Source organism: Lathyrus oleraceus, chromosome 4 (assembly GCF_024323335.1).
Source record: "Lathyrus oleraceus cultivar Zhongwan6 chromosome 4, CAAS_Psat_ZW6_1.0, whole genome shotgun sequence".
Lineage (NCBI taxonomy): Eukaryota > Viridiplantae > Streptophyta > Magnoliopsida > Fabales > Fabaceae > Lathyrus > Lathyrus oleraceus.
This window is the reverse complement of record NC_066582.1, coordinates 213,505,359-213,519,139: the sequence shown is the minus strand read 5'-3', so window position 1 is coordinate 213,519,139 and position 13,781 is coordinate 213,505,359. Positions and strand designations below refer to the sequence as shown.

Here is a 13,781-nt window from a genome sequence, read left to right as displayed (position 1 = left end):
GCAAAAGTGTTGTAGTTGCAGATTCTTTCCCTAACCTCTCATACCTCCCAGTTCCAAAACCTCTACTCATGGATCTAAACATGTTAAACGTGTGAAGAAATGAAGAGAAAAGTGTTTGTTGGTGAGAATTGTTGATGAGATATCTTGAAGAAGAACAACATAATGGATGGATTTATATATGCTTCTACGTGGTCAAGTTTGGCTTGCTAGTAGTTTGTTGGACCTTAGTAATTTTTTAATACAATATTGTAACATTTTTGAATGTTCAATATATGTTGACTTTTTCAAGGTACCATAAAAAGATGGATTTCTTTCTCTCTATTTTTATATATAAATATGAAAATGACATTTCACGTTTTTTTCGTGGTATATATACAAATCTTTATTTTCTTAGTCAAATTGCTCCTAAGACTCAACAGCATCTGCCTTTTGTGTTTGTGTTGCTTGCATACGACACATTGAAGCATTGGAATAAATTTCTGAGAGTGAACAGGATCAGCTGGAATGATGATATACTGATTTAAATATGTAGTCTCAATGACTTGATCTTGATTACTTGTATTCTAATTGTAGAGGGTGAGTCACCAAAGTTTGTTAGAAGTGCTCTTGGATTCTAGCCAAGAATGTATTGTTTATGTACTGCTTTGCACATGAATGAAAAGGAAAGGAATTTGATGAAAATAGTACTTATTCATAACGTGGACCCATTTTTTTCCTATATTGTTGGTTTTTGTGGGATGTTCATATTTGACCACTTTGGTAGATGGTAGATACAAAATACAAGTAATAAATTCTTCAATATCTTCCCCGTGATTTATTGAATAATCAAGCTGATAGCAACCTATTACCTTGACTGCTTCCAGCAACACAAATTTGTAGAGAACAAAAACCACAAGAAAGATAATAGTTATATTACCGTATGTAGTCATTACTCCTACCTTATTTCCAAATATTACATCATTTCAAGTTTTTTAAAGATATTAATTATTTATTTATTTATCAAAACATTCATAATTATTCGAAGTTTTTCTTAAAACTAACCAGAAATAGAGGATATGGGAGGTGTTCAATACTAGACATGTTGATCTAGATTTGATGGTGTGCTTCAACTTGTGGCCCGTATTTTGGTGTCTCGGTCCGGCGTTGGAGGGTAGTAACTGCATACACTCCGATGTCTAATTAAGTAACTATTAGAGATAAAAAAAAAGAGGTTCTTAGATTGAGAAAAAAAAAGTGTGTATATTATCTTTCTCTATTTTCTCTATTGCCTTTGTTTTATAGTCTTGTTCTAATGTTTTTGGGGTCAAAAACCTTCTTGTGTTGAATAGTTGTCTCCTGCAACAAATTTCGGTATATTATTTGTTCTATGATTAAATGGTCTTTCTTCAATCATTCACTTGGATTGAGTATTTTCTTAGGATAGGATTACGTGTGTTTCCGGTTGGTCTTATGATCATCTTCTTCAGGCACACTTATCTTTGTGTCTCTTGATTTCTTGTCCTTGATCTAATGGTCCCTAGAATTTAGGGTATAATTGAGTCTTCTTTATTATGCGTCAGTGCTTTTATTGGGTCATTTTAAACATGTATGATGGTCCATGTGGGAACAGTCACTCCTCGAATATGGTCCAACAAAGTCGAGGTCTGGATTGTGATATAGGCCTCTCCTAATGGTGGGCCTTTGATCTTCATACTTTTAAGTTTTTTTAGTTGACAGTTTATTTATCATTAACTTCTATTTTCGTTCTTGATCTTTGATATTCCTTGTTCCTAAGGCGTAATAAAACTCCTTAAAATATGTCGTCTTTATTCTATGATGTCTGTCATTTAAGGTGTGCAAGGTGATGGTCCATCAGTAGGTGTAGTATGATTATTTCCTAAGAACTTTAATTGTTATTATTACTTTGATGACAACATCTCTGATGATGTGACACTCATTTATTGGTAAATACGCAACCTTCAGGATCTTTGTATTTTGATTGTTGGATCTTTGTCTCTTTATCTTCTATTCTTTGAAGAAAATTTACTTATATATACTAGAATGAGTTTTTTTCTCTTACTTTTTTGTTTTCATTTCGTTTGTGACATTGTTGTCTAATTTCTCATTGTGTTCTTTCTCTCTGACGTTGGTTTCTTCTCCTTTAAGGGGTTTCAACTCTTCATAATCAACAAGGAAATATGTTGCTCATATCCCTTGGTAGATGACACTTGCTTAGATATTCCCTCAGTGTACTCTGATTTAGATAAATCGAATAAATATAAAGTGATGAAGGAAATTGATGTCTCCATATTGGTTGGGGTTCGAAGTTCCAATTTTACTAAAAGGATTTTCCAATATTTTTCCCAACTAACATTTTCCATATTTTATGTGATGCTTCGGAAGATGGGGTTCTTCCTTCTCTTCACTATATTTCAACAAGAAATTCTCAGATACCTAGTGGTGGTTTTAAGGTTCATCTTTCTACTACTTCCAGATTTGTAACCAAGTCGGGGATATCTATCTATGCTCTTAATCTTTTGGGTATTACTAGCAATAGTGATGGGATAATCGACACATGTGTCATTGACCATATGACTTATGATCCACGTATGTTTACTAATTTCTCTCCTTGTTCTAAAATTGTTAGTATTATTGTCAGTGGAGTTAAATCTCCTACTGAATGTGTTGTTATAGTGACCCTTTCACCCTCCATATCTATACATGGTGTCTTATTTGTTACCACTTTAAATTGTAATCTTATCTCTAACAATAAATTAATAAAATCACATGAATGTGTTGTTATGTTTCATCCTACTCATTATATTTTTCATAATATGCATGCCAAAGAGAAGATTGGCAATGGTAGATATAGCATAGGGTTGTATTATTTTGAAAAATATTCAAAAACCTATAAAGGAGATTCCGTTCATCTTGAGATTGAGCATATACAAGATTAAAAAAAAAATTGACTATGGCATAGACGATTGGGTCCCTCTTTTAGTTATCTAAAGAAATTATTTCCATCGTTATTACATAAATGCAATATTTCATGTTTTCTATGTGAAACTTAGTGCAATGACAAAAAATCATCGTGCTATTTTTCCCTTACGCAATAAGAAAGTAGTTTTTTCCTTTTTCCTTAGTACACATATATGTTTGGGGTCCTTCCCCGAAATATACACATAATGGAAAAAAATTATTTATTAGTTTTATTGATGATTGTACTCGGATAACATAGCTCTATTTGCTTCAACATAAAAGTGATGCGTATGATGTGTTTCGTTTCTTTCATCAAATGATAGTAACACAATTTAACATGTGTATAAAGGCCTTTAGATTAGACAGTGGATGGGGATATTTTAAGACAAAATTAATAGAGTTCTTGAATTCTAAAGGCATTTTGCATCAAACATCATGTTCTTATTCACCCCAACCAAATGGAGTGGCTGATAGGGAAAATAGACACATATTAGAGGTAACAAGAATACTCCTAATAGATGGTAATGTTCCCTCTCATTTGTGAAACTCCATTTCGTACAAAATTTAATTCATTGAACCCCTTCTAGTGTACATAATTTTAGAAGACCTCTAGATGTGTTGTCTAATCATTGTTCTTACTCCCATCATTCATTTACCATTTCATGTTTTTAGATGTGTTATATATGTTTGCTTACACCCACGTCAACGAACAAAACTAGAAAGATGAGTTATTAAATATGTCTTTGTTGGGTATGGATCAACTCAAAAATGTTATTGTGCTTATCATTCACTATCCAAAATACATATATTTCTAGATGTAGCTTTTCATGAAGATAATTTGTTTATGTTGATTCTACACTTTAATGGGGAATATAAGTGAAACTCAACATCATGATATTAGTATGTTTGACTTTTCATAAAAAAAATAGTTTTTGTAGATAAATTACCTTGTGATGATCACTCTACAGATAGTGAGCTAATGCTAAATATGGACACATCATCTTTAGATAATACAATGTCCTCTGATCATAATCAACTAGCTCAATCTTTTCCACATGACCAAGTTGGCTCTTAAGAGGTATTTCCTGATCCTATCTTTGTTAATACAAATATAGATCAAGTTGATCCTATTTTTAATTCTGAAGTTGATTCTTATTTGCATGAAACTGGTCATGAAATTGACCTTTGTTTGCATGAGCACCAACATGCCTAACATCGAACATATCATTGTTCAATATAATCTTCCACCTCGTTCTAATAGTGGTCAACCTCCTGTCAGATATGAACCATATCTTCAATCCAAAATTAAATATCCTATTAGTAATTATGTGTTATCTCGTAAGTTATCTAAGTCATATCCATCATTTGTATCTCAATTATCCTTAACTTCTATTCCTATTAATGTTCATAAAGCTTTGGAAGATCCAAGATGGACCAAAGTAATGGTTGAGGAGATGGCAGCTTTAGAAAAAAATTACACTTGGGATCTTATTATTGAGAAACAAGCGTGAGTTGTATTGAGAAAAAAGTGTGAGTTTTAAGTCCCACATTGCTTTAAAAAGTGGATGTTTAGCACTTTATAGGTGAGATGACCCATACATATATCACCTTAAGATTTTTTGTGAATATATGGTGTGTCTCTCACTTGTTTGGGTGAGTCTTTGAACTTTAGGTGAGTGTTTGACCCAATCTGAATGCTTCCACCTCATGATGACCCATCAATGGTACCATAGTCGTGATTTGAGTAAGGGACCGGCTCCTTGTGTCGAAAGTCCACATGACATGGTGGTCAGGCAGCGTGTTCCATTAAAGTGCTCATGATGAGATAAATGTGTCTTTCAACGGTAGTACAAGCATGTGGATAAAAGAGCTTCTACTTAAGGGGGAGCATAGTGGATGGACTCACAATTGATTGAAAGATTATTGAGACACGAGTGTGAGTTGTATTGAGAAAAAATTGTGAGTTCTAAGTCCCACATTGCTTAGAAAAGTGGAGGTTGAGCATTTTATAAGTGATAGGACTCATGCATCTTTCACCTTAAGGTTTTTGGAGAATATGTCATGTCTCTCTCACTTGTTTGGGTGAGTCTTTGAGTTATAGGTGAGTGTTTGACCCAATGTGAATGTTTCCACCTCATTATGACTCATCACTTATGACCCTACCAAAAGTAAAGAAAACACAGGGGTGCATATGAGTTGTTACAATTAAACATGAAGTCGATGAAACTATTGAGAGATTTAAAGCGTGACTAGTGGCTAAAGGTTACACTCAATCTTATGGTGTAGATTATCAAGAGTAATTTGCACCGGTACGCAAGCTCAACACTGTGAGATTACTTTTGTCACTAGAAGGAAACTAAGATCGACCTCTTCTATAGTTTGATGTGAAAAATATTTTTCTACATGGAGAAATTTTAGAAGAAATTTATATGGATTCACCCGCAGGTATGATAGATGCAAATGAAGTGAAGGCTTTCAAGTTTAAAAAATGCTCTATATGGATTAAAACAATCCTCAAGAGCATGGTTTGGTAGGTTCACTAAGTCTATGAAAGTTTTTACTATAAAACAAGTAACTCTAATCACGCCTTATTTTTTAATAAAGGAGAATGTAAAATTATAGCCTTGATTATATATGTAGATAATATGATAGTTATACAAAATGAGCAAGATGGAACTTCTAGTTTGAAAAAACACCTCGCTTTTGAATTTGAGATGAAGCAAATTGAAAATAAAAAATATTTTGGGTATTAAAGTAGCTAGATCAAATCATAGTATTTTTCTATGCTAAAAAAAGTACACTCTTGACTTACTATCTGAAATGGACTGCTTGGGTGCAAACCTGTTAATATCTCATTTGAACAAAATCATATGCTTTTTCAGTGCTCAAATTCATCCAGCAAAGTGTTAGCTGGGATTTCGACGTGATAACGTGGATGTTGATTTGGCTCGTCGAAAAGGAATTTCGATAACATAGGGGGTTCATTTTGAGGGAAGAGGGAAAGCGGAGACGTAAAGCGAAGAAAAGAGTGCTGAGAAGATTTAGGTCGACATATCTTCTTTTAAGACGAAGAAAAGAGTGTTAAATAGTAACATTGATATATTATTTATCTAAAATCGTATTGATACCCCATATTCATCTAAAATCATAAAATATCAAATATTTCTAATTTTTTTTATAAACCCAACATTTTCATTATTTCTAGAACTTAATTATTAAATTGTGTTTTAACACTCTTTCCCTTCCATCCAAATCCCTAAATCTGGGGAACCAAAAATTATTCAACGAGATATTTTAATCCATTTTTCTCCCCCATCCTCTAAAAAAAATTAAACCAAACAAATTTCATTTAAAATTCTAAGCGAGCTGAGAATAATATTAAAAACTGTGTTTATGTGCACTGTTTAGCTTTAAATGATTTGAAGCTACAAATTTTCAACTAACTTATAAACTAGTACAAATTATCAACTAATTTATAAATGACCTCAAACTTATTTTTGCCATATAGATGATACCATATAGAGCAGATTAGTTTATGATTATGAGTTATCAAACGTGAACGCTAACAGATGTGTAGACCATTCACTCAGCAGTCCGTTCTCAGTTCAGCAAGGATAAAAAGGTGTCAAGGAAATAGTAAACAATTTTTGTGTTGCTAAACTAATCCGTGACATCCACCAAAAATTACAACATTTGCAAATTGAAATGCAACCGAGTCATAAATATGTTTTCCCTATCTATTTACTTGAATTTCTTAATTTTTTGCCTCACGTGGGATTAATATTTTCTTACATTAAATATTTAAGAAATATTACTACAGAACGTGGACTATGATAAAATAATTACTGAGGTATTCAACTGTGGATTGCTGTTCCCACAGGGAAGAGAATTACTAGCTTGCAAAGGGGTATTCGACTGTGGATTGCTGTACCCACAAGGAAGAGAACTACTAGCTTGCAAAGGAGGGCAGGTTCAGAAAAAGAAAAGAGTGTTGTCTTTCTTCGGAAAAAGAACAGAGTGTACTATCTTTCTTCGGAGTTGAATTTGCTCCAAGCATCCTGAAAAAAAAAAGACAATAATGCTGAATGAGAGGTAGACGATAATGGCTAATAAATAGATGTTGGATTTTCAACAACACTGTTTTATCATCCGATAAAATGGTTACACAATACTGATGCAATAGGATTCATAGTCAAACAACATGAGCACACACAAAAATGAGTGGTATTTTTATCTATTAACTTAGTCAGAATGCAAAGAATGAGAACAAACTTAATCTGCCCAATATCCACAAAATGTATTATTATATTTTATATTCTATAATTAGGTTTTAAAAGTTCTCTTTATATTTTTTATTCGAGTTGAATGTTATATTTTTAGGCAATGCTCCTTGTTTTGTTGATATGTCATAGTTAATTAAAGAGATATCGAATAGACCAACATGCTAAATATAAGAAGCAAATAACAAATCCCTGATGAACGAGCATTTATCATTCAAGCTTGGATAAGAGGTTTAGTAAAATGGAGATTAGCATGTGTCTATGTGCCTCTGTTTCTGCATAGTTTCCTATGCTGGTATAATATGTTTGTGATCGTGCGTACCCAATAGATTTCAAGTTCTGCAAAAGCATTATGCTTTGCTGCAGTAAAACTTATACATCTCTGATATAAAATAGTACCACAGCCAAATTGCATATGCACTTTGGTTAAAATAGATAATTACAAATATAGCATGGCAAACAAACCTTTAAGAGATCAAAGACTTTTTCACATATGTATTTGTGTTGAATACTTGCTCCACGTTGCTGTAATTTGTCGGGATGGACGCAAAGGGTGGCCTTCCTGTAGGCTTTTTTTGCAGCAGCAGAAGTAATTACCTCAGTGAGTGGGATTGGCTGCCACCCACTATCAGGCCCAAGGATCTGACAAAGTACAAAAATTAGAAAAGAGCCATGTATTACGTATAGCCTCAAAACACCAACAATGGTATCAAACAGGAAGAAAAAAAATGAGAACAGGAGGGAGTCGTGAATATCAGGAAACAGGATTAAGCAACCAATTGATTAAAATTCATCCGTTCAAGACTCTTACTGGACCTTTAAATGTCACTCCCTACTTTGCGAGCATAAAAAGTTGGGGTAAGCGAAGAGACGAGAAGCATATGCGAAGTTATTTCAAAATTTCAGCATAGGAACACATACATATTGCAAGGTTGAAAGCAATGCACGCAGGTTTCCTTCTTTTCCACTTGACCACCTTCTGACTTCAGTATCCAGAGTCTCCGCTAATCTCTGCTAAGAGTATCAGATTCAACAATCAATGAAACATGGACAATAATTCAGAACCTTAAAAAACAAATGTATAGATGGTTACACTTCTCTCTGCTTGCTCCTTCTGAGCTAGAAGGTCACGCATGTTCTTTTCTTCCAAAGCTTTTGCCTAATAATATTTCCGTGAAACTCATGGTTATGATCATTTTGTTACAAGTACAATTTGCATGCCACTAATATCACAAGATTGGAGTTCTTACTGCACGGTCTTCTGTTCGACGACACCTCTCCAGTCTAGCTCTACACCTCTGAGCTGATTCACCTTCAGATCTCTCAGAAAAAGAAGCAGCTTAAAACAAAGACAATATCTGGTCAGTACTGTGTCTGAATCAGGTGGATGCAGTAAAACGTTCATCAATAGTTTAAAGTATAGTACTGCAGAGGTGTTTACAGACACATACCACCATAAATTGAATATGGATGTCTGGAACCAGGGGCAGAGCTGATATTGTGAAACTGTGGATCAGGTATATCCTGCAATTCCGTTCATCAGAAATTCAGGCAATTATGCAATTTAATCACTTGCAGATTTATGACGATACTTACAGATGATGAGGAGCCCATTCTTCCATCATTTCTGGATGAAACACTAAATTTATCAGATACAGATCTATCTAATCGTTCTCTGGACCCAAATGCAGCTCTCTCAACCCTTGCTTTTTCCATTGCACGCTCTCGAGCCTCTGCAGTTGCTCTTTCAACAGCAGCACGTTCTGCCTTCAATCTGGCTTCTGCATTTGCTTTTTCAGCATGCGATTTGTCTCTAGCCTCAGCGCAGGCCTTTTCAAGTCTTTCCCTGGCCTCAGTCAGTGCTCTTTGTCGAGCTTCAGCTGTTGCTCTATCAAATGCAGCCCTTTCTGCTCTTTCGCGGGCTTCAGCATATGCTCTATCACGGGCTTCAAAAGTTGCTCTATCAACAGCCGTCCTATCTTTTTCTCTTTCCCTTTCTCTCTCAGCCTCCAGCATTGCTCTGTCAACAGCCATTCTATCTTTCTGCCTTTCCCTTTCTCTCTCCACCTCTTCTTCTATCTTTCTTAGGCGTTCTTTTTCTAATTCTCTTTCTATTCTCAGCTTTTCGGCACCTTTCTCTACTGAGGCAGGAGTTTCATTAAGACACTTTTCTTTAATTTGTGTGGAATGGGCTATATGAGACCTTTGGGAAGTGTTGTGGACATCTACTGCTTCTTGAACTGCAGCAGGTTTATCCACTATTGTACTTCTTTTATAATCATTACATGTGTTCACTTGGCTTGACGACTTCAGGTTCCTACTTCCTTCCTGGTTTAGTGCAACATTCACATGATGTTTAATCGTTTTGCTTTCACCCCATTCATGAGCAATTTTCATCTCTTGACTTCTAGAATCAAATTCCATTTGAGGGACTGTTTTAGCTTTCTCGGTGCACACATGTTCACTACTAAAACAAAGTTCATTGGTGTGCCTCATGCTACAATCTACCTTTCCTGATTGTGTTCCAGAAACCTCTTCTTTTCCTTGGGATATTTCAAAAGAAGTTATTTTCTCGCCAGCTATTATTTTTTCTACCCCTACCTCTTCCAATTTCCTTCCACCAATTTCGCAGTCAGTTCTGGCTTCTCCAACTTCATGATCAGCGAAAGGTTCTAAAGATACCCCCGGTTTTCCAATATTTTCTTCATGAAGGGTGGATGAATGCGCAGCCAGAAGATTTTCGCCATGCTGTGCTTTCCATTTCTCATTGGTTTCTTTAGCAAATTCCATGCTCATACATTCTCTATGCACTTCCATTTGCTCCAAAGCTATATCAAACCCATCATCTTTTTCAATCCTACCAGCATCTTCGAGTATCTTCTCAGATTGCTTGGAGTGACTATTCTCATTTGATATACCTAAAGCTGCTTCCCTGTCAGATATTTGGTTTGAAATACTCTCAGTTTCTTGTTTCATCTGAGCCTCATTTCCACTTTGTCTTTCTAGCTCTATAGCTTGTTTCCGAACTTTCAAAGTCCCTTCGCTCTCACTTGTTTCTTCAAGTCCATTTGATTTTCCATATTCATTAGAAACCACTTTGAATTTTTCTTTACTTTGATCTTCTACACATGCTTCATTTGTCCTGCGCTCAAATGCCACTTCAGTTTTTGTCTTGTTCAAACCTGATTCAAAGTCTTCTTCTCTGAGCCTTGTTTCATTCACTACCCGCCCATGAGCAGGCTTTTGGCCTTCACTACTTCCTTTGTTTTTAAAAGAACCTTTTTGGCTTTCTTGGAGTCCACTTCTGTTCTGTATATGCTGTTCGGAGATGATTTCATTTTCCCTAGCGCAAGTTACATTCTCTTCTGGCTTATCCAGCTTAATAGCTTGATTTGATCTTCCATTAAATTTCTCAAGCTCCTCAGAATCTTTGACTCTTTCCTCACCCTCTGATGCTTCAGGAGCAAAAGCTTCTCTTTGAAATGTTTCATTTTCTTTCACTATTTGAGAGTGCTTGTGGTTTTTCACACCCATATGCAGCTCTCCATTCTGTTTTAGTTTCTTCTCATTTTCTTTAAGCTTCAAGCTAAACTGAACTGAACTTAGTTCTTGTCCATCAACCTCTTTTGATATCTCACTTTCCACTTGATTAGCTTTAGTTGCTTTCTTCTCGGTTTTTCTATGTTGGCTAGCCATTCTTATCTTCTCGCTCTTCTCAAGCTCAGAAATTTCAGTAATTTCGTCATTCCTCACAGGCTCTCTCTGTCTACATTCCACACTAGATGATTTAGATCTCCTAATGTTTTTTACCTGTTCATAAGCCCCTCTTTCTGCTTTAGATTTCTTTTTGTATTCGTCAGGCTGATAACTTTCTAAACTTGCTTTTACCTTTTTGTATTCTTCTTGGATATTAGATGCTTCTCCTTCTTTCCTCCAATGCTCAAATGTTCTGGCATCTTGCACCAAACACTTGGGATGATTTATGGGAAGAAATACCTTTTGAGATTCTTCTGTTCCCACCAATTCAATAAATTCATCTGCTTCTTTCCATGTCCCAACTTCAATACTTTGATCTGAATCTTGAGATGGCCTGGATTCCTTCATGTGCTTTTCCTCGAACAAGTTTAAATGTTTTTTCCCTTCTAATGGTTTTGAAATTACTGGAGCAGCCTTCCTATCTTTCTGCCTTTCATCTGTGGCAGAAATTTTTATTTTGCCAGATCTTCGATCACAAGTAGCCAGCACTCTCTCATCATTCAAACTATTAAATCTAGTTATATTCTCACTCATCTCTGTTTCATTTGTTTTTACATCAAAAGTTGATTTTATGCTGCTTTCAGAACCCCTCTTCTTTCTCCCCTTCAAATCTTTTACAGTCCTAACTTTTGCTTCTGATCTGTATGTGGCTTCTTTCACAACAGAAGCAGACGAATTAATATCAACCTCCACATCAAAGAAAGGTGGTGAACCGTCACCAAAAGTATCTTCAGAATCAATTCGCTCACTGTTGGAATGAGATTCACTAGTGTATCCCTTGCTTGGATCTAATAAAGGTGGTGGCCGGCAAGGAGGTGGCAATTGAGATGGTATGGTTCTGAGGCTGACGTCAGACACAGTTATGAACATCTCACTGGAATGAGAAACATTTCTGTCGTATCCATCATGCAGATCAAGATCACTACGGAGAATCTGTTCACCAGAAGTAACATTACAGGGACGCGACATCATTTTCTTATGATGGTTTCTCTTTCCCCTGCCTGCACTAAATTCCATATCAAGGTCAATGTCATCCACAACCTGCAAGGATGGATCAGTCCTATGAAATAGTTTGGTTTCATCAACTACATGAGTGACACCAGGAACAGCAGGCAGCTGAGTTATGTGAGCTTTCCTCTTTGACATATCTTCATTGCTTGTACCATTGACCTTATGAAACGAAATGTTGAACTCTGTATTTCCATCAATGGACTGGAAGAGACCATCACTTGATACGCCTACATTACTTCCAAAATGGTCCAAGTCTCCCGAAAATGAATCAGTTTCTACTGAAGTCCTACAAATGATGGAAGAATATGATTATATAAACAACTTCACATTCCAACTCCAGTAGATTAAAATAAATTTTAACAAAAAAAAATAGATAGAAGACGCAATAATCTAATCATTGTATCAAATATGAATTGAGAGCAAAGAAAAACAAAAGATTAAAAAGAATAACGTAACAAAGAAATTTTACTCCCGTTATAGATTATACAAGTGTCATAAAGAATATAAATCGTAATCTAATAAGTTCACTAGTTAATCTAATAAGTTCACTAGTTAATCTACAAATCGATAATCTCCAACTCTTTTTCCGGGTATTCAAAAACAATGTGGCCTCTTCCACTTTCCAGTAAAGAACAACAAATTTTATCATGAAAATAGTCCATTGAATAGAACCTAAACTAAGCCCTCCATGAAACAAGCAGAGAACCGTTGTTCCTTAACCACACACCAACTTTCACATTGTATTACTTCTCATGAACGGTGAGATTCGTCACAATTAACTTAAACAACTCAAGCTCAAGGACGAAACTAAAATCAAGGACTATAATAATTATCTACAACTAGAGTCAAAACAACACTTGGTAAGAGTTTGCAATTAGCTTTAACAAAACCGTTATACATTTCATCACAAAACTCCGAATCAAACGGTAACATTAAGACCTCGATCTCATTCATACATACCAGGCTTCTTCTTCTTCTTTTTCTTCTTCATCATAGTCACCTTCACGAAACAAGTCCTCGTACGAAGACCAAAAGTCCAGTCCGCCGGAGCCTCCGAAGACCTCAGCATAGTCAAAAGCGTTACGACGGAAGTCGAAGAAGACCTCGCCGGCGTCTACCGCCGGAAGATCCAACACCGGAATGGAGGATGAGCGAGCGGCGTGGAAGCTCGAGAATATCTCGCCGTAGTCTTCGAAGCGGGGCGAGATAGAGGAGGCGGTGAACTTCGGTGGACCACCGTAAACGTCGTCGTATAGAGTTTTGGTAGATGAGAAAGTACCGTTGGTGATTTTCTTGGGTAGCGTGACTGATACCTTGTTCGGTTGGCGAGAATGCGTTACACTTTCCATGGAAATGTTGGTGTCTACTCTCTACGGAGGCTCTAGGGTTCTACTTTCTCTCTCCTCTCTTTCTCTCTCTTGTTTGTTATGGCTCTTTGGGTGTGAGTGCAGACACTACTGTGAAAGCGTCAGAGGAGGACGAATGAAGAGAAAATTAGTGAAGAAATTGAAAATGAAAAAAAAAAGGTGGTAGTGAAGAAGGAGGAAATGACCAAATTGGGCTTGCGTTTTTTTGTTTTTCTCCAACTATTTTATATTTTAAATTCTAAACTTGATGCAATGTTGTACATCGACAGCAATTTTTTTTTCCTGCTTTTTTTTTTCTCTTTTGAAAGTCGTGCGAGCCAATATATATAAATTTAAATATATTTAATTTTAAATATATTTTTTTGTCTCTTTATAAGTAAGTTTATAACACAAAAGCACATTCTAATAT

At 35.6% G+C, this 13,781-nt stretch overlaps 1 protein-coding gene across 2 annotated transcripts; it reads right to left on the bottom strand.

Moving 5' to 3' along the window:
* Positions 1 to 6,665: 6,665 nt before the first annotated feature.
* LOC127074594 (auxilin-like protein 1) lies at positions 6,666 to 13,527 on the bottom strand. Of its 2 annotated transcripts, none has more exons than XM_051015919.1 (8): positions 12,966 to 13,527; positions 8,835 to 12,291; positions 8,690 to 8,762; positions 8,489 to 8,577; positions 8,332 to 8,397; positions 8,160 to 8,252; positions 7,704 to 7,880; positions 6,666 to 7,016 (listed from the first exon to the last, which is right to left on the bottom strand). In XM_051015919.1, the coding sequence occupies exons 1-8, from the start codon at positions 13,352 to 13,354 to the stop codon at positions 6,981 to 6,983; spliced, it is 4,380 nt and encodes a 1,459-aa protein (XP_050871876.1). In that variant the 5' UTR covers positions 13,355 to 13,527; the 3' UTR covers positions 6,666 to 6,980. The 2 variants fall into 2 exon arrangements, with proteins under 2 accessions (XP_050871876.1, XP_050871877.1); XM_051015920.1 differs by having other exon boundaries at positions 8,160 to 8,249; positions 12,966 to 13,526.
* Positions 13,528 to 13,781: the final 254 nt, after the last annotated feature.

Bases quoted from the DNA above. Each gene is read 5' to 3' on its own strand.
- LOC127074594 (XM_051015919.1), bottom strand. From the start codon at position 13,354: ATGGAAAGTGTAACGCATTCTCGCCAACCGAACAAGGTATCAGTCACG. The intron at 8,763-8,834 runs GTAAGTATCGTC...ACGGAATTGCAG, and splicing joins GAATGGGCTCCTCATCATCT to GATATACCTGATCCACAGTT. The intron at 7,881-8,159 runs GTATGTGTTCCT...GTACTTTGTCAG, and splicing joins TGCTTTCAACCTTGCAATAT to ATCCTTGGGCCTGATAGTGG.